Below are 20,439 nucleotides of genomic sequence, written 5' to 3' on the forward strand. Positions count from 1 at the left end.
GCCCATTTGCTGCATATCATTATATTTCGCAGAAATCGTGAGTGTCAGTTCACACAAACAATGACTTTACTAACACCTAAGATGACACAAGTCTGCTAGGTGTTCCCAGATGTGATAATTTCAAGGTCTGACAATGAATGTGCAAAATAAACTTGCAATCTGATTTGACATATTTTTGTCATACTGGTTAACACAGGTTATGTCTTGGACTAATTATAAAGTCTTCCAGTGTAGGGTAAAAGTCAGTGGTCCACCCTATAAAAATCCTATGAATTGACCACTGAGGTAGTGAGCTCTTCGCTACAAATTATCGCAAGAGGTCTTACCAGAACGTCACTGTAGTCATTCCTATGCTGAGAGCCAATACAGCGAGATGATGAACTGAGCCCCTATGATGTGTGCTTTACTTCATCGGGAACACTCTCTCCTGGCTGAAGTCTGATAACCATAGCTTCTCCTCTGCGAACAGCTATGCAGTGCACTGATTTCCAAGAAACTCTAGAGGTAAGTAAGCTACTCCATTCCTTTATAGTATAGCGCATGTTACAAATGTCCATATTATTTCTCGCTGTTAGTGACATGCATTAGTGCTGTTTTAGTATACTCTTTGTGATTTTTATTTACCCATGTACTAAGCAATAGGATGAGACTGTTGAACCAAACACTTTTGAATATATAGTGTCTTTTCCTTAGTACATTGCTTGTGTGTGGTATTCTAAAGAATGAAATTGAGTTTAAATTACCATTGCATCCCTGACCCCTTTACGGGGCAGTTAGTAGCCCAGAAAGCACGGACGAGAATATCAAGTTGTATTGTTTGGGGCTACAATAACCTGGACATTCACGCACAAGCATTGGTGCACTGAACTAAGTTTGGGCACCCGTGGGTGGGAAAGGCAAAACTTGTAGAACTAGGTTAGAGCCCAAGATTATACAACAAGACATTTGAGAATCCCAGTATTTCCATACTTGGACGATTGGCTCCTCAAGCCCAAGTTTCCAGAAATACTATAACACCTCACATACAACGGCAGCTTTGCTGATCGAACTTGGCTTTTCTATCAACAGGTCCAAGTCTTAACTGAAGCCCTCGTAGCTCATCCTGTTAATAGAGGCAGCACTGGACATTGAGTTGAGCCTTCCCCCCTCCCTGGAGGCTAAAGTATATTCAAGTTGTGATTACAATGTTTTGGGGCAGAGCACATGGTCCAGTCCTGATGGTCTTATGCTCGTAAGGTCTGCTAGTAACCTCTTAGTCACCCACGCACACTGGCACATAAGGGTTCTCAATTGGTGCCTCTGCACACAATGGTTTCAACACAATGGAGATCTATCACATTTTGTAGTAATCTTGGGGGACACTGCAGTTGTTTTCATTTGGTGTAGCGTGGAGAAGAACCTAGCTCAAGGAATGTCCATCCAGCCTTCTTCAGCAGAGACCAGAGTGGTCATGGATGTGTCCACTGAAGTGTGGGGAGCCCACCTGGGGGAACTGGAGATCAGAGGCCTCTTGTCTCCAGAAGAGCAGATATTGCACATCAGTATGCTAGAGCTGAATGCGATGTGGCTGGTGCTCAGGCCTTCCTGCGGCAAGTCTGTCCAGATCTATCTTGCTGGATAACACTACTGTGATGCAGTAACACACAGGGAGGAGTGGGGTCGCACCTTATCTCCCGATAAGCAATATGACTCTGGTCCCCGATTCATTAACACCAGATCTGATTGTTTGGCAACCATCTAGCCTGTCTTAAGAATGTCAGGACTGACAGATGCCGGCTATATCTTTCTGGCTGTAAGTGGCATCTCCACTAGGGAGGTGGTACGATATATTCATGTCGAAGTCTGAAGGTTTGATCTTCTCTTTTGTGTTGACCTTGGTTTGTTGATAGGATGCTGAGTATGGAGCACTCTCCATACTCAGCAAAGTGGTTAGCCCAGTTCAGAAGTGTAGGTAGATTGTTGGTGTTGGTGACAGGATAAAGTTGAGATAGACCTTTGGGGTGAATTGGTTGTGTGACATTCTGTACAACCTTTAGTGTGTCAACGAGTTTGAAGAGGGTGTGTCTATTTTGTTGTGCTTTTGATGTTTGGGGGATTGGAGTTATTCTTGAGGGTGGTGTGGGCATTTATGAGGTGGTAAAGAAATCTGAGAATTCATCAATGAAGTCCTTCTGCCTGGGAAGCTTGTAGATGAGGCGAAAGGTGGTGGTTTGAAATGCAGAAATGGGGATTGGCATGTTAGCAGCACCATGCAGGTGGGTGTTACATGCTTGTCTAGGGTGCGAAACCAGGACGACTTGTGGATGAAAGTGAGGCCTTCTCCCATCTTAAGTGCACGGTCCAGTCAAAGAGTGCCTACACCTAGTGGCAAGAAAGACATGTAGGATGTACGAGAATGTGGGGGTAACATGTTTCTTTGTTGTTTTAAGAGTGTCAAGCTTGTGATAAGTGATAAGGTCTGTGATGTCCCGTGCGTGAAGTAATGTAAAGAGAGCCAACAGGTGCACGTTCTAAATTGAAAGGGAAACTGTGGTTATGCAGGAAACAGCAAGCAAAACATTTAAGCTGTAAAGAACTTAACAATCTAACATGGTTTTACTCTGAGTCCCTGCATCCTTGATGCAAAGGTGACCTTCTAAACATCTTAGACTCTCTGAGGTAGCGCTGTCAGACAATTAAGGCCTGGCTCAAAAGATTTGGTGAGAAGCTTAAGAACATATATTTGATAGCACAATTATCTCACCCACAATCAAAATGGAATGTCCAGCCAAAACTTTCAGTTAGTTTAGAAAAAAAACTTTGACAACAACTTCAAAATGTATAAATATGCAGTAAAAAGTAGAACCAAAGAATAGCAGTTGTCCACACAACAGACATAATAGAAACAATGATCACAAAGAACACTGGATATTGTATTGTACCTACATTTATATAGTTCGTTATACCTTTAATGAGTAACCAAGATACAATCAATATCTACTTTTTGAGAAATGCATTGAACTGTATCCTGGTGCTGTACATAATTGGAACTGGAATCGAGTCGATATTCCTTCCCAGTGTAACTCGTTAATTACTACTTGCCCAGACCTATCGGGCCTGATCCCTCACTCCCAGGCTATCATTCTAGATCGCTGGCTCATTAAAGCCTGCGACGCAGTGGCCCCCCTGAAGCGGATTACCATCAACCGTACCCACAATGCCAACAAGTGGATCAGCCCTGGCCTCAAAGCCCAAAAATTGGAGTTACGGCAGGCCGAACGAGCTTGGAGAAGAGAATACTGCCCAACCCGGAAACAATACTACACCACCATTCTTAGCGAATACAAACCAGCTATTCTGGCAGCTAAGACAGAATACTTTTCGGAGCGTATTTTAGCTGCAGAAAGCCAGCCACGGGATATCTTTGCCACCGTCCACGAGTTGGCATCTTCGGACAGAACTCTGCCCAAGATCCTCCCTTCTCAGGTGCTATGCGACTCGCTTAACGAATTTTTCATTGATAAAATAGCTTGTATCAAAGCAAATATTCCCCCCCCTTCGCTCACTTTTTCCCACTCCCTCCCTCCAGGCAATACCTTGTCCCTTACTTCCATCCCCGCACTCACTAGAGAATCCCTGCTTCCCTTGCTTAGCCGTGTCAAGTCAGGTTCTCCAGTTGACATCTGCCCGGCACGTATTCTTCGTCAGATCTTTGACGAATGTCCTTCCCCTGTCCTTACCCTCCTCAACGACTGCTTCACGCATGGCCTCGTCCCTGCCCCTTTCAAAACTGCTATAATTTTCCCCATACTAAAAAAACTGGGGGCAGATCCTTCCTCCACGACAAACTACCGCCCGATATCCCTTCTCCCCTACTTGGGCAAGATAGCTGAGTCCCACGCCACCCAGACACTTAGCACCTTTATTGAGGACAGTAACTATCTTGCACCCTGCCAGGCGGGCTTCCGTCCCCGCCATTCCACCGAGAAGGTGGTTATTTCGGTCATGGATCAACTCAGGGAGGGTCTCGATACCAACACTCCTCAGGCCTTGGTCCTCCTGGATTTGTCCGCCGCTTTTGACACGGTGGACCATTCTATTCTCTTGTCCCGTGTCGAGGCGGCGGGCATAGGAGGACAAGCACTGGCCTGGATAGGCTCCTTCCTGGCTGACCGCACTCAGGCCGTCCATCTGGCTGAATTTTCCGCTCCACCCTGCAGGGTTCCTCTCTCTCCCCCTTATTATTTAACCTTTATATCTTCCCCCTTATTTTCGCGCTGCAACAAATGGAGGTCACAGTCTACAATTATGCTGATGACCTCCAACTCATTTTTAATTTCTCCTCCCTCTCACTAGCTGTTACTGCCTTCCAGTCCGTCATGCTGTTTATCCGGGATTGGATGAATGCGAACCATCTCAAACTCAACCCGGACAAAACAGAGTTGATTCTGACGGGTGGCAGTGGCAACCCTTGGTCTTCTTCCTTTTGGCTCCCCTCCCTTGGCTTACCCCCACACCCTCCTATTCAGTCAAGACCCTTGGTATCACACTTAATCATCATTTGACACTCCACTCCCACATTAGTTTGGTTGTTTCTTCCTGTTTCTTTACCCTGCGTATCATTAGGGAAGTATCCCGGTTTTTCTCTCCCTCTGCACTCAAATTGATTGTAATGGCCATGGTTTTATCCAAGATCGATTATGGGAACATTATTTATAATGGTGCCCCCGGTTACGCACTTCAACGTCTTCAGTTTGTGCAGAACCAGGCAGCTCGCCTGGTACATGGCCTATCTAAATTTCACCATTCGTCACCCCTTCTCATCGCCCTTCATTGGCTCCCCATTAAGCAACGGGCCCTGTTCAAACTTGGCTGTCTTACCTTCCAAGCCCGGATGGGCACGGCCCCTGCCTTTATAAATTCCGCTATTGTCAACTATTGCCCTTCCAGAGTTCTTTGTTCATCCACCAAATCCCAATTAGTCATTCCTCGCTTCAAGAAGCAAAGATCAGGAGGATAGAAATTTGCGGTGCTTGCGCCCACTTTCTGGAACACCCTCCCTTTTTATATCAGACTTTCCCCCTCCTACATGGAGTTCCGCAAGGCCCTCAAGACTTTCCTGTTCTAGCAGGCCTTCAGCATATAGTCCTCCGCACTCTTCTTGTTCAGGAATCCCTCTAGCGCCATGAAACTGCATTGTGAACGTGCGCTTTATACATTTTTAAAAATTAAATTAAATTAAATTGTATATAATACTATTTCAGAGCAGTAAGAATTGCAATCCTCTTGCCAAAACGTGTACTCCTACAGTACTGATCATGATAACTAGCTGACCCTTCTATATATCACAATGCAGAACGTAAAGAAGGCAGCCTGTATGGAATATACCAACAGTGATGTTTGTTTCATAGAATTCAGATAGTCATGCGCAGTGAATACTGTATATCATATATCTGTCATATTTAGTTGTCGTTGATCTGTACTGTCCATGGCCTTGTTCATATCATAAAGTCAATCTAAGTGTAGAAATATTATAACATAGCAATAATACCAAAGAGAAAAAAAATCTATGCAGGCAGGGGTGCATGAGAGAATCAGTGTTGGGTGTTACACACAGCCCAAGAGCCTCCAGTAGGAGAGCTCTTGTCTTTCTTAAAGACTGCTACAGTGGTTGGGCATCGTCGTTCACAGTGCTTTTAAAATTATGAAGTATGTAATCCCACTCATCGTCTATGGTACATTTTTGAAGCCCCTTAGCTTTCTCGTCTCAGGGCTTAGGTCCTGGCCTCTGCCAACTTCAGAGTGATGAACTGCCCGTCCTCCACAGGTTGGGGTGGGGGGGGGCTCTAAGGTTATGGCTCACTCAGATAGTAGTGGGCAGGTCCAGAAAACTGAAATCTAGCTTATTCTTTTTGGTTCTCTTGAAGTGGCTCAGAGCACATACCACCCAGCTGTGAAGATTGCGATAGCCTGTGATATTAGCGAGTAAACCAGGGACTGTAGGCCAATAGCCTAGGTAGGAGGTGCAGCTTTAAAGCATGTGCTGGAGATCTGAGGGAGCCTCACATTGGGAGCACATTGCTCCAGCTCCTGGGTAGATTTGGTTAATTTAGTCTGTGGACAAATATGCTCTGTGAAGTACATTGAGCTGAATGCATTTCAATCTGGTGTTACGTGAAACCGTGTGCGAGTATGCAGACACTCTGCCCTATTCTTTATCATCCCTATCTCTCTCCTATTCTTAGCGCAGACTCTACCAAGATCTGCATTTGGACTCTTGAGGATTTATTTAGTCAGCTCACTAGCTGACAGCCCCCCACAATCTTGAATAGTGCTTGAATGAATGTTTGTGGCTCTCTGGTTGTCATACCTCAGATTTCTTGTCACAGTTGTGTGCTAAGAATTTACCTTTGAATTGTTGCTGAATTGCAGCCGATGTGAGGAGTTGGCTATCCTGAATAATTCACCTAGTGTTGTAATACCAATTGCTTTCCAAAAGCCCAGGGCACCAACAATGAACCTACCCTAATAATTTGACTGCCCCAAAAGAGGGATGGAAGGCACATAGGGCACCACATGTTTCGTAAAGAGTAAGCATCGCCAAAAGCAGTTCTGAACTATCTGTATTAGTCGAGGTTGTTCCCTACCAACCTTAGCACATGCAAGGAAACATTTTAGCAGGTGTTAAAGTTGTAGTTGCCCATATCCTGACAGGTATCCTCCAGTGAGTGCCCCTAAAACCAACGGCTCACCTATTGCAGATGTGCCAGTAGGTAGTGGTGCTTGAAATTAGAGGTCCTTAGCCCTCCCTGGTCTGTCAGGAGTTGCAGAGTAGCCACCAACACTCGGCGACAGCTATTGCTCGAGATAAGGTCCCCAGAAATTCCACCGGGAAGCCAGTGAAGCCTAGAGGTTTCCCCGTATATCAAGACTTTGTCTGCTGTGGGGGAGTCCATCATGCCTCACAGGTCCAGATGGACTGAGGGCATCAGTATGCGATCTAGGAATTCCTGAATCATGGGGACTGGGTTGCAACTATTAATGCTGTATAACTCACATTAGCAATCGCTAAAGGCTGCTTGAATTTCATTCTGGTGTGTAATCTGTTATAGTGTTCCGTTTGAAGGAAAGAGATTGAGGTGCAATGATGCACTCATTCAATAAGCCATGCACCCTCTGAATGTGCCTAAGCAACATATGCTTTGTCATCTAAGCATTTTAGTCAATTAGTCATAGCAGCGTACACTGTGCACACTGGCTTGAGTTCAGTTCTGCAAGTGGGATCCAGAAGTTCTTCCTTTTCTAGTTGACATGGACTCTTCTACAATGTGGAACTCCATTTCTATAGTTTTGCGGGCTCCGTCAACTGCATAAAAAGAGTGCCCCTGGCCACCAACTTCAATTCTTCCTAGTGAACTACAAATAAGGATGCTATGGCAGCATTACCTACACAGTAATTGCGTATCTGTTTGTCCAGGGCAGGACAGAATGGAGGGTCCTCCAATGTAATGTGTTGCAACCTCCAGGTAGGAATAGGTGGGCGGACCCTTAATCAGTGGTACCCAGTAGCCGAGGGGCTATGATCAAAGATTGGCAGTCTAAGGTAGGCTGGGTGTGAAGGTGGTGAACAGAGGGATTTGGAGCAAAATATCCAGTCTAGGCAAATTTAAAGATTGTGTGGATGCCAGTAAAAGTAGTACATTTTTACCCTTGGATTAATTCCTCAACACACGTGCCAAGGACCGTTTTTCGAGCCAGAAGGATAGCTCTTTTGCATTGCGTTGCATGTTGTGGGTGCATTTGGAAGAGGAGAGTGGAATATGTCTAGTTCGACTACATAGACTCAACTAAAACCTACCCCCAGGACCCGGGGTATGGTGCCCAGTGGGACAACTGCTCTGATAGTTTGCCTGGAAAGATCATCTGCTCACTTTGGGGGGCATAGATAATGCCAGCAGTACCCATTTGCCATCCAACTGTAATTCGACTAAAACAAATCTGCCCTCTTTGTCTGAGATTATAGTCCTGGGCTGAAAGGCAGTCCCCATTTAACCCTATTTCGAACACCCCTGGAGTAGGCGGAGTAGTTTGTGGCGAAAACCTCCCTCCCTCGCTGCATGATGTTATCCACATGTGTATCCGCACCTAATGTACAAGTGTATTGTGTATCTTTTGCTTGCGGTTTGCATAACTATAATGTTCCATATACAGACCACAAGGTTAGCTAAGCTTGTCATTCTTGTTTTAGGGTAGATGGGTATATTTTGTGCGAGCAATTTGTCCTCAGTCACCTTTCTTCGAGAAGGCTGCCGCAGCAATGGAATGGTGTGCTGTTTAAAAGTGAAGTATGTGTCCCTTCTCACCTGCATCTGTGAACATACAAATGTAGAACTAGCACATCATTGCAATTCATAGGGCAGTTTGCAGATGGTTTCCCATCCAAACCTTACAACTAACCAAAGTCCTAGTGTGTAACCACCAATAGTTAGAGTCCACCCAGCACCCCATGATGTTTGATGCTTGTGACCTTGAGCTATAAGACACCACTGAATGGACGCAGTAGGTCTGTCTTGGCCGCATAACTCATTTGATGAGCATTGTCAGTGCACACAGTTGTGTGCAGGCAGAGCCTCGATAGCTATTTAGTGGCTTTGATGTCAAGACGCCATCTAACCGTACATACTAACAATGTAACAGTATAAGACTTGTAAGTTGTTCAGCTGCTGTTTTGGCTTTTCATTGGTTCCATCTTGGCTTATGAGCAAGGGCCGCTAATACCCAGGCACAGTGTCTCTAAAGCATGTCATTTGGTGTTTGTGAAATCACAGACTGGAGGAAGTGGTGGGATTGAAACCACATTAGGATGTTGCTGGAAGAGCCTGATTGCTCCTAGTCTCTGGCGTCCCAACCTTCTCTGCCCTGGCGGAGGCGGCGCTGTTCAGGGAGCCTGACCATTGGAAGGTGCCACAGAGGTTTTCTTGCATTCCAGGCCTACGTCTGATTTGTTTCTGTTGCTCCCGTGGTCCTGCAGTGTCTGCATGGCCACTGCCACCAGTTGTTCGACCTATTCTCAGGCCATAGTAAGGTCCGTGAAGAAGTACGAGTGCTGACTGAAAATAACTTTCAGTCTTGCAGGGAAAAACGGCCACATTTCACAGATCTTACACTTTTCTCCTCCGAAGGAGGCCCTCTGATGCTGAACAGCCAAGGTGTAATCAGGAAAAATGTGTAGTCGATGATTCACCTGCTGAGCCGCTTGTAGGACTTCGTCCCTGTCCTTCCAGTATTAACAATTTGGGGACATCTGGGTACAGTACAGAGGGCGAAGGGGGCCTGTTCGGCACACTGTGCACCCTCTCAATTGAGGGAAAAAAAGATACATTTTATGGGGCACCACAAAACTTGTTATCTTTTTTTTTTATTTTTATTTTTTTAGGAACTTGACCATGTCCTGACCTTCTGAGGCCTCTGGGTGTCCCATGGACCCTAATATTGTTTTTCAAGCTTGATCTGCAGCATCCTTAGCCCTGCCCTCCAGGATGTGGGCATGATCCGTCAACTCACTCATTTGTTGGTGTACATCCAAGATTTGCAGCTTACTCCTGTAACGTTCGCTATGATAGTGTCCCTCTCTCCATAAGTCTCTTGGGGTCTTCGCTGTTCTGGTCATGTAGTTGGTCTTTAGGATAGCGTCCAGTTTATTAGTGTTGCTAATGTGTGTGATGTTGACTCCATGATTGTGGAATCCATACTCTTACTTGCGAGAACATTCACAGGTGGCTGCTGGGTTGATCTAGCCCCCTTAATTCTCCCCATTCCTGAAGCATCAGTTTTCTTCGGTGAAGCCAGGCAAGGCCTTTTTCTCCCCGGGTCGGAGGCCAATCAAGGGTCCTTAGCCCAGGGGAACCAAGGGCACATGCAGTTTGAAGGACCTCCTACCTGCCACACAGACCTGCTAGCCATGACCGCGTCTGCAGTATAGGCACTTTCACACTGGATCCCTGCACAGTCTGTGTCCGTTTCCTCTTGTAGGGTGTGATGTTAACGATGGAGTTGCTGTGGTGCAGTTTGTCTTAAACTGGGTATGTGTGCTGTAAAGGGACTCCCCTGCAACATCTGTGCTGCCTGAAAAAGCGGGCTCCAACTACAGATTAGTCCTGTATTGCAGTGGGCAGTTGGGCCGCAACTATCTGTCAGACAGGCATGTAGAGTGAAGAATATGTGCACAATGCTGGAGATGGAGCACCACATTCACATTATACTCCAGCGGGGAGTGTGCCTCAGTGCTTGGACCTGCTGTATAAAGCATGTCTCACAAAAATCCCTGTTTGGGCCCCCTCAGGGAATTAGAGGCTAGTGACCGCTCCCAGCCTTAGGAGCACAACGCAGTGCCCAGTGACCATGTGCCCAGGCTTCTGGGCTGCCTCGGGTCCTCAAAATGAAGAAAAGAGTCACAATAGAAGAGAGGAGATATGGAAAGCAGGCCCCCACCAGTCTCGCTCCTATTGTGTTTTGATGGCTTCCGCTGGTGCCCAGTCTATTGCAGCACAATTAACATATAGCACCTTTGTATGGTTCCAGGCAATGCCAACCACCTCAGCGGCTGAACTACTCCATCCCCTACCCCCTCCGTGATTGTGGTCCTTACCCTGCCATGGTGATCCACTCTGCCCATCACCAGTCCACAGAAGGGACCACCTGCACTGCAGCGCCAAACAGCTGCAGGCTAGCCTGGCAGAAAAACAGTCTGGGTTCCCCCCTTAGGGCTCCGGAAGGTGATGCACCATGTCCAGAGTGTTGGGGGGCGGAAGGCCCTTGCGGCAATGTCAGGGAGCCTCCTGCCAGATAGCCCAAGTGCTGTCATGGGCAGAATGGCGCCAGCACACTACAGCTCTGCCCACCAATGTGCCCGCCTGCAATCCCGGGTTCGCAACCTTGGAGAATTAAAAAGGTACGTGGCCTGCTAGCCCATTTAAGGACGTTCCACGGGGGGGGGGTTCATAGGGAAGGTAAGATCAATGCTTTCCTAAAGATTCCGGTTGGCAATCCAACACCAACTCAGAAGCATTTGATGGGGCATAATTTCCGGAGCGTCCTCACTGTGCGCCTGCCATGCTGGTCGTTTTGCCATGCTTTCCCCTCACAGTACTTTAAAATTTGCATATGTCATGATCCAAAAGCGTTAACAAAACTAGATCAATGGCTCCATGTCAAAGAGAGACAGGTATTGACAATTACTGTGGAAAGTCTAGCATCTCGCCCTCATGGAAAGTAGAGTGAGACACTCCGAGCGGCACCCAAGGATCACACTGAACCTGTCTGAGCTGTCAGGCAGGGTCAGAGGATGTCAAATTGTGACTCAGGCACTTTTTTCTGGCACCCTGGACACTGGTTACCTACTGATCACTAACATAACAGATAAATCTCTTGTTTACTAGGAATGTTCTGGGTAAGGAGGTACCTCGTGGTGACCAAGAAAATGTGGCAATAAGGCAGAACTGTGCTTCCCACTTCTCTCAATCAATCAATCAATCAGGGGTATATAAAGCGCGCTACTCACCTGTGAGGGTCTCAGGGGGAGGGGGAGGGGAGAGGGGGTAGCAGCCCCAGATCAGTCGAATAGCCAGGTCTTGAGGTCCTTCCTGAACATGTGCAGGGTCGGGGAGCATCTGATGTTCATAGGGAGCTTGTTCCAGGTCTTGGCTGCGATGTAGGTGAAGGCTTTCCCGCCAGTTCTGTTTTTGTGGATGCAGGGGACCTCTGTCAGGGCGAGGTCGGCGGAGTGGAGGTTCCTCTTGGGTGTGTGGAAGGAGATTCTCTCGTTGAGGTATTTGGGTCCGATGTTGTTGAAGGATTTGTAGGCGTGGGTAAGGAGTTTGAAGGTGACCCTCTTCTCGATGGGGAGCCAGTGGAGGTCTCGTAGGTGTTGGGTCATGTGTTCGTGACGCAGTGTCCTGAGGACGAGTCTGGCTGCGGCGTTTTGGATGGTTTGGAGTTTGTGTAGAAGAGCTCTGTTGGTTCCGGCATATAGTGCATTGCCGTAGTCCAGTCTGCTGGTTATTAGCGCGTGGGTGACGGTCCTTCTGCAATCAGGGGGGGATCCATCTGAAAGTCTTGCGGAGGATGCACAGGCAGTTGAAAGTGGTGGAGGCGATGGTGTTGATCTGGCGGTTCATGGAGAGCGAGGTCTCTTGAACTTGTAGATTTGGCAGCTCTCCTCCTGAATCTGGTGAGGGAAGATGTTGGTGCTTTGGGTCAGTGTCTCAGGGCTCCTTAGCCTGGAAGGCATTTTCAAAACAGAAGAGAAAAGCAGCAGGGCAAGAGAGTTGAGCCTCAGATAGTTATTAAGCTTGGCTATACCTTGAGAAAACAGTCAGCATCCAGCGATTACACTAAGGAAGCAGCTCAACAGCGCTCACGCAGGTCAGTGTTGCCCTGCAAATTACTTGAGTGGGTTTGAATAGGTTTAGAGGCATGTCCACAGTTTGAAAAATATTTCAACTTAACAATTGTGTTTTGATTTAAGCCAACTTTTGAGGCACTTCCCTCTGATGTTAACTGCCTGTAAAACCTGAATCTCTTAACCAATGTCCGCAAAAAATTGTGATATAAAATGCAATGTTTGGTCAAATTTTGTTTCTCTGAAGAAATGTCTGTAAAACTGAATACATTTTAGATTTGGTAATATAGAAAGCTTGTCTTTTGGGAGACATTGTTAATAAATAATGAATATGGTGGTTGTTATAGTTGCCTTTTTGTCTGTTGCTTTGTAAAATATTGTCTAGCAAAAGGAGTTAAAGATGGTACTTGCACTATTGTATAGGTGAAGAGCAATACCTTTTTGCATGATGCAACATCAATACAAATATATTTATTTGTTGCTAAACATTTTGGAAAACAAGTGCTGCCATGATACATTTCTGAAACACTTCTCTTTCTTTTTAGGGGCCTGGGTGCTGTTCAGATTTGACAGTGTCGTTCCACTATGTTGACTCTACAAAAATGTACGAGTTGGAATACTTCACTTACCACCTCCGTCCATATGGATACAAATACAGATACAATCCCATTGTACATGAGAATATAAACAAACCAATTAAAGAAGACACAGCTTATAAATCCAAATACTCCAAAGACATTGCCTAAAAGATATTGTATCTGTGATCAAAAGAAGCAATCACATTCATGGATGGATGCAACTTTATGAACCGAAGTTGTGCATCAAGATCAGACTTCAAGGACAGCGTTGGATATTTAGAGAAAGGGATATCTGATCAACGACCATCTATTTTCAACCAAGTTGTAAAATTGTGTCCAACAAGGTTTACCTGCAAACCATTGACTACAAGTTGTTGGTGAAAATGCAAATGTTCTTTGACACTCCTCATGCTAAGCACCACGGAGCCTGCACCTCGCTTATCCCATAATCTTTCAATAACATTGATATATTCATATGATATATAAGTATATATTTCAAAACTGTTTACCTGTCAGTTGAATATATGATTACATCGTTAATCGGTGATTTCATATTCAGCTTCTTATATTTTTTTTTTTAAAGGTTGTGATAAAAGAAATGCTGTAAACCATTTAAAGGTATAGAGCCTCTGTGGGTCCATTATAAGATCAAGCATATTTCTAATGTCTGCATTATTACTAGGGTAGGGCAGAATTCATGGAGTTTGATTCCACAGAATTCTACAACTGGGCATTTGGTGCTATTTTCTTAACGCAAAATGCACCCTCGCATCCAAAAATGGGTGCAAGCATGCATTTTGCCTTGGAACATATTGTGGCCCCCAAGCAACCTACATACTCCTCATTGGTTAAAAGTATTAATCACAGCAGAGTATGTAAGGGTGTTAAGTTGTTAGTGGTTTCTAAACACAGAGGGAAGAGGGAGCAGTCTCCCGACATTTAGAAACTGCAGTGACTTAAACATTACATCACTGCAGAGTATGTAAGGACACCGAGGAGGCATGCAATGGTTTCTAAACATGGGGAAGAATGAGCAGTCGCTCCATGTTTAAAAAAACATTGCAGTTCAAAGTAGGTCATTTACCAGTGGTCTTTATCAGTAATTCCACGTCACAAGCGTAATGTGGAATTACCAAATTCCTCCGATTCTGCTGGCGGAATAAAAAATTGCGCCCAGGCCTAATTATTACTTTGTGTTTGTAGCAAGCCCAAATGATCTATGTTTGCCTATTTTAATCTATTCAGTTTTTTTTTAGTTCTGCCTGTTGATGAAGTTGTTGATTGAATACCGTTAGGGCCTGATTTAGAGTGCGGCGGAAAGCATACTTCATTTCAGCGGCGACAGAGAACCCCTTATGTAGTACTAAAGGTCCAATTGCCTCATTTTGAGACCTTCAGAACGTGTGTGTCGGAGACTACTCCATCTCTACCATTAACATACACCCCTACGAAGTAAGGGCTGTAGGAGGTTTTTTCATTTACCCACCCTATTTAGAGTGTGCAACCAAATGGCAGGTTTTTACTACACTTGCCACCATTAAAAACGTGGCGGTAAGTGAAAGTAAACACATTTCAATGGCGCCTACACCCTGGGAGAAAGGTCATTGCTTTTTTTTTTCCAAAAGAAAATCCAGCTTTGTAATTTTCTTTTTGAAAATATAAAAAGAAATTGAAAACGTACTGTATGGCTCAGTTTTTCAGCTAGAGGAACTGCACGCCTTTAACATATTAACTCGATCCTCCTTGTTCCTGACAGTGTAAGACATGTCCACAGAGGCAAAAGACATCTCTAAATTTGGAGCGCGGTTAGTCCATCAGGGCAACAGAGTAAAATACTAACAGAGTAACTGAATTCTTAATCAAACCCTTAATATAATTTAATCTTTCCTCTATATAGATATTTCTAGCAATAATCATTATTGATTAGTTTCAGTAAATAATTATTTCTGGTTAACTTAAACCGAAAGTGTAAATAATATACATAAAGGCATTTCCATGATATTTATTTTTATGTACCCTTACAGGTTTTGTATTTTTACATACGTAAAGTCTATTTATCTTGCTCAATGGAAAAAAAACATTGTTTTTTTGTGTTTTTTATGTTTTTTTAAATGATTTGCTGATCTGAAACTCGCTATATTGAAGGCTGCAATTCACATCTTACCAGAGCAGTACCTGGGAGCATTAAATATGGATAATTCATGTGCATTGTATAAAGCACTAAGCGGCCTATGTTAATAGGATACATCAAATTAAATATCTATTTATTTAGCACGCAAGGTGCATTACCTCTCAAAGACTGTCAGTGGAAACATAAATAGTATATTGTTTTTACACTGTCCCGAAAAATATTGATTTAACTAAACTTGTCACACTACAGGGCGGCTATTATTACACTGGAAACTAGATGCTTCATGCACCGTAAAGCTAGACGCTCACACCCATCCTATTTTAAATTGCTTTTCCCTAATATTTTTCCCTGCCTGTCGTTAGTTTTGTGCCATTATAATAGGAAGCTCAAATCAACGTGCTACCTCCACTCCTGGATTACAACCTGTGAGAACAACAAAGTAAAGCCCAGATTTTGAGAAGGGCATTGCCTTTTCTGTGTTTTTAGAGGGCATCGTATTCTTTGAAGGCAATCATCTACATTTTGTTGCAAAACACGGTAATCTGGTGTCATTAGGCGTAAAAAGGACAAAACGTTCCTGATGTGAAGAGCTTCGAAACCTAAGAACAAGTCCAGACAGATGACTAAAACAAGGGCATCCAGGTATAGTTTTCCAGTCTCCACCCCAGTCCAGTGTTATTTAAAGAATGTCAACTTCCTTCGAGCATTTTGTTGAGTTGCTTGCCTATATTTCAGCAATATCATTTGGCTATAGTCCTTGAGCTTTTGAGGCTTTTCCAAAACCTTTCTTATTCTGCTTAACTGCGTCCATGAGATCTCTTTGCAGCATGAAGTGAAATTAAGGAGTACTACTAGTCTGCTAACTCATGAATGCTGGTATTGCAGTAGTAGAAAGGGTAGGTGTTATCACTTGGATTAGAGCCATCCATTTAGTGTGTGACTAAGAAACATTTTTCATGCTGTGTGTGCAAATTGGCGCCCTGTGTGAAGTGTTAACACCTTCTATTTTAGAGAGTTTGCAGCACAGTTATGTTTCTGTTTATTGTGACTGCAAACTTCTAAGTATTTGAAGTGTTCGTGGTACAAAATAGACCACCTTCTGTTGTGTTCTAAATTAACATTTTCTTTGGTGTGATAATATTTATATTGGTACCACTGCACATACAGGTTATGTGAAGTATGAACTCTAGAAATCTTCATTCAAACCATTATATATTTGAAGAATATTTTGTGAAAAGCAAGCAATGTTGAAGTAAAATATTGCACTTTTTCCAAGCAGTAAACAAATACTATTCTATGAAATTACAGCATCTGTGCTGATATGCAAAATGCTATTTTGCCTATTTTAACTACCAAAAGTAAAATCTGTATTTTTTAAAGATTTTTCATGTTTAAGTGCCTTTTAACATTTGAATAAATGACTGTAAACTATGACCTGCACAATGGTAAAAAATAAATTATATATTTTGTAATTCTGGGTTGAATCTAACTAGTATGTAAATATATTGATGATCTTGTGTGTTTGTATTGATTCCAATGCGAGTAGATGGTGAATGGTGGTTGGTTTACTCATTGTTAGCAGGCAAGATGAAACACGTTTGCCAGTCAAGTGCTGAAAGATCGAGATGTACCATTCTCAGTTGTTTGTTAAACCACTGTTAACTTACTTTTTGTGGAGGTTTTAAGATGACATTTGAGATGTATATTTAACAGCACAACAACAAAAAGTCTTCAAGGGATTCAGTATTTACAAGGGAAAGGATAAAAATGCCCACACAACAATAGGGATAAAGTTCGCTACAGTAGATGCAATTTCACTTGTTTTATTAGGGTAGGGTAACACTTTAGCAACAGGAAAGTACTTATGCTTACAATTCCTCAAAAAGCTCAAGATACAGTTGGCATTTGAATATTATCTTCAGTTAGTTTAAGTTTGTATCCATCGGTTAGTTCAGATTCATCATTAAAAGAAGGGTTGGTCCCAGATAAAACAAAAAATTTAACCTGTAAACAATCTGCTAAAAAAGGCAGGCCTGAGCCTAGTATACGCACTCAGGCGAATGCTCCATCTTCATCGCCTAAGCATGTCTCCTAGCCCCGAATCGTCTGGCTACAGCCCCACAACCTGGTTGCAGCGTGTCAGACATGGACATGGAGGGAGACGGCATTTCATTGAAGGCTCCTTTAGGTTCACACCCAGTGCACAGCCTCTTTTCGGAGCCATACAGAGGTTTCCTGAAGGTGCGTGGCTCATAGCGGTCCAAGCAGGTCAAATGTGGTTTGCCTGCAAGGTTGTAAGTTGGAAGGCTCTCCTCCCCTCAACGCTGGCTTGAAGGTTGGTGCTGCAGAGCGTGGTGGATTGCCTCTAGTGGTAGATTTAATCATTGTGGCTAAATACGTTTGAGGATAGCCTCTTTGAAGTGCTGCCCTGGACCGCTTTGAACTGGTGGGGCTTACATTAGAGCTTAACATCTAGCTTATACTAGAAGCTTACTATTCAAACTCATTACGTGGAACTAAGATAAGTAAACCATCTTACTTTAATCTACACCTTGGAGTATAGATCATTCTTACCGTTACAACATCCACCTTGGTATGCCCCTGCACATGATCACCTCTAATGCTTGCTGCTTTCTGGGGGACAATTTGTGATTGACGGGAAATGGATTGGTCTCTGCCCCTTGCTTCTGGGGAACTCTGCACCGCTGGGCTTTGTTGAGCATTTGTGTATCCCATTTTCCCCCATTGCTCCGCTCTTTCTTCAAGCCTGTCTGTGCAATGGGGGCTGGCCCTGGCTCTTTGGCTAAGGAGTAGCAAGGTGTGCGAAGGACATACCGGGTAAGATAGCCAGTGCACTAAAATCAACTAAGCACTCTGGCAGGAGGAAGAAAACTTCACCAGCTGAATTAAGGAGCACCTAGAGAAGTGTACTGGAGTTCACTAGGACACTAGCAACTGTGCAGGCCACACAAATTGAAATGGAAGTAGGAAAAGGCTTGCTCGCTGCCTCACCTGATAGTACCCCTGCCAGCTCACCAAGCTGCCCACTGATCTCGGTTCTGGAGGCCAGCAGAATGACCTGGAGGGCAGATCTCGGGGAGCTTGTGAGTCGCAAGCAGTGCTGGGTGAAGCACGGCAGTAATACAGGGTTCACCAGTGCAAACATTGCCACAAAAACATCTGGCTCAGGCCACTGGGAGGGTGAGAGGAAGACCAAGAAAATGGTCGTAATATTTTCCAGGAAGGGAGGAGAAAAGGGGGGGTTGACCATGGAGAGCACAAAAGATGGTGGTTTGTTCCCCTTATTCCAGACCAGTCAATGGAAAGCCAAGAGTGGAAGTAACATCAGGCGGAGTAGCCAGGGTGAAACTCCGTAAAGTCTGGGCCTGAATGTGGAACCCTATATGAGTGCACTCAACAAGAAGCAACCTCGAGTAATGGTTTGGCATCTTAGGGCATGATTAGTGCTGGCACAGAGGAGCAGACAGATTCCACTCAAGGTCGAGGTGGCTCTATGGCCAAATGGGCAGATCTTGGTGTTGAGACATGGACGTTTTGCAAGTATTGTGAGAGGGGATTGCAAAAGACTCTGCACTGTTAAAGAAGTTAATGCTGTGTGAACCCAATGTTCCTACTGTCCATGTTCAGTACGAGAAAGTAGGTTGTTGCCCACTTGGCTGATTGGTGGCTGGAGGGGAATAGTAGAGGGACTTGGGCACTTTGTCGGCTGCACGCACTGCCACTGGTGCCTGTTTAATTGCTTGTTTTTTTTCTAGGTGGCTCACTTTCGGTAGTTTTTATGCTCCAGTAGAAGATCACGCTAGGACATATGAGGATTTATTTCAATCATTATTGGTAGTCCCCAGGGGAGATTGTTATGGGTGGTGATTTTAACTTTTTTGTAAAATCCCAGAATCGATTCCTCAGTGAATTGCAAAAAACAGTTAAAGCCCAGGGTCACAAATTTTATTCAGAGCTATCAAAAAACTCTTTCGTTAATCGATCATTGGCGGGATACCTTTCTAGTAAAAAGAATAATTTACATGCTTTTCAGGAAGGTTTTAAAGCTCCTCGTGGATTACTATTTTTTAAAATCTCTAAACCCTGATTTTTAAAGGTCAGCTAACCCTAACTGATGCTTTCTCGGCCTATACAATTCATGAGCTGGAGATTTTTGTGTAAAGGGGCAGTCCCTAAGTGAGGAGGTGGATTTTTAATAGGTAGGACTTACAGGAGGCGGGATGGGTCCGAATAGGCAAAGAAGAGATTAAAGACTTAGTGACAAGGAGCCATGGGCCGGCCTACCAAATGTGGTATGGGATGCATTATAAGCATATATAAGAGGGCTGGTGATATTGAATGACGTGGGCAACAAATGCCAAAGAGCAAAAATAGGCCTTGGATAAGGGTGTCAAGGAAATGCACAATACATTTTTGAGGCAGCCTTCTGTGGTGAACAGAAAAGAGCTTTAGAAGGCTAACCGAGAATTAAGTAACTTTTACTACGCTGAGTACTTTACATTAAATTGGGCCTACATGCAGAAAAGAGCAATTTACTGGAAGGTTTCTTGCATGGCAGTTCTGAGAACAAGCTTCGAGTAACAAGATCCATGTTTCAGAGAGCCCTATTTCCGGAATTCGCTGTAAGGAAGTGGAAGAGCTGGGTGAAATTTTGCTTAAACACTATAGGTGAATTTATAGCCATAACCAATAAGCGAGCCGTGGGGGATTTTCTGGCAGGGTTGGATATTCTCACACTTACCGAGGAAGATGTGGAAAGTGTAGCTCGCCTTTTTTGAAAAAAAAAAAGCTAGTCTAAGTGGTTAGAAGCCTTCCAAGTTGCAAGGTATGTGGCCCAGGTGGCTTTCCGGCTGAGTTTTAAAAGTAGTTTTCTGAGGTTTTAGTGGAATATTTGCTGCTGGTTGCTAATTTCTTGCTGGAGGGCGGCCCCATACCGTCTTCGTTTAATATAGGGAATGTTGTCAGCTTGTTAAAAAAAGGAAAGAATGAGGAAGATCTAAACTCCTATCGCATGATTACACTTTTAAACTCAGATTATAAGATAATTATAAAATTGCTAGCCAATAGATTTAATTACACAGCTGAGAAATTAATACACCAGGACAAAACAGTTTTATTGTTGGAGGACAGTTTGGGACAAATACACATTATTGAGCTGAGGCGCTGGATTATCGCCTCGTTAATATCCCTGACACAGTTTTTAGGTCGAGCCTATGGCAGCGCGCATGCGCTGCATAGGAAATCGACCTCTTGGAATCACTTCAGCTTCAGTAGAAGCTCGTGCGTGTGGTGCTCACACACGATTGTTCTTTGTGTCTGGCTTCAGCACA

At 44.2% G+C, this 20,439-nt stretch overlaps 1 protein-coding gene across 1 annotated transcript in view; it reads left to right on the forward strand.

Annotated features, from left to right (window-relative positions):
- C1GALT1 (core 1 synthase, glycoprotein-N-acetylgalactosamine 3-beta-galactosyltransferase 1) overlaps positions 1-16,560 on the forward strand; it is a 145,762-nt gene extending 129,202 nt beyond the window's left edge. The window contains exon 5 of the mRNA XM_085630876.1: positions 12,925-16,560. Within this exon, the coding sequence (XP_085487002.1) occupies positions 12,925-13,125 (201 nt within the window). The 3' untranslated portion in view covers positions 13,126-16,560. The remainder of the gene's footprint in view (positions 1-12,924) is intronic.
- The last annotated feature ends 3,879 nt before the right edge of the window (positions 16,561-20,439 follow it).

This window comes from Triturus cristatus, chromosome 10, assembly GCF_964204655.1.
Source record: "Triturus cristatus chromosome 10, aTriCri1.1, whole genome shotgun sequence".
Taxonomy (NCBI): Eukaryota; Metazoa; Chordata; class Amphibia; order Caudata; family Salamandridae; genus Triturus; species Triturus cristatus.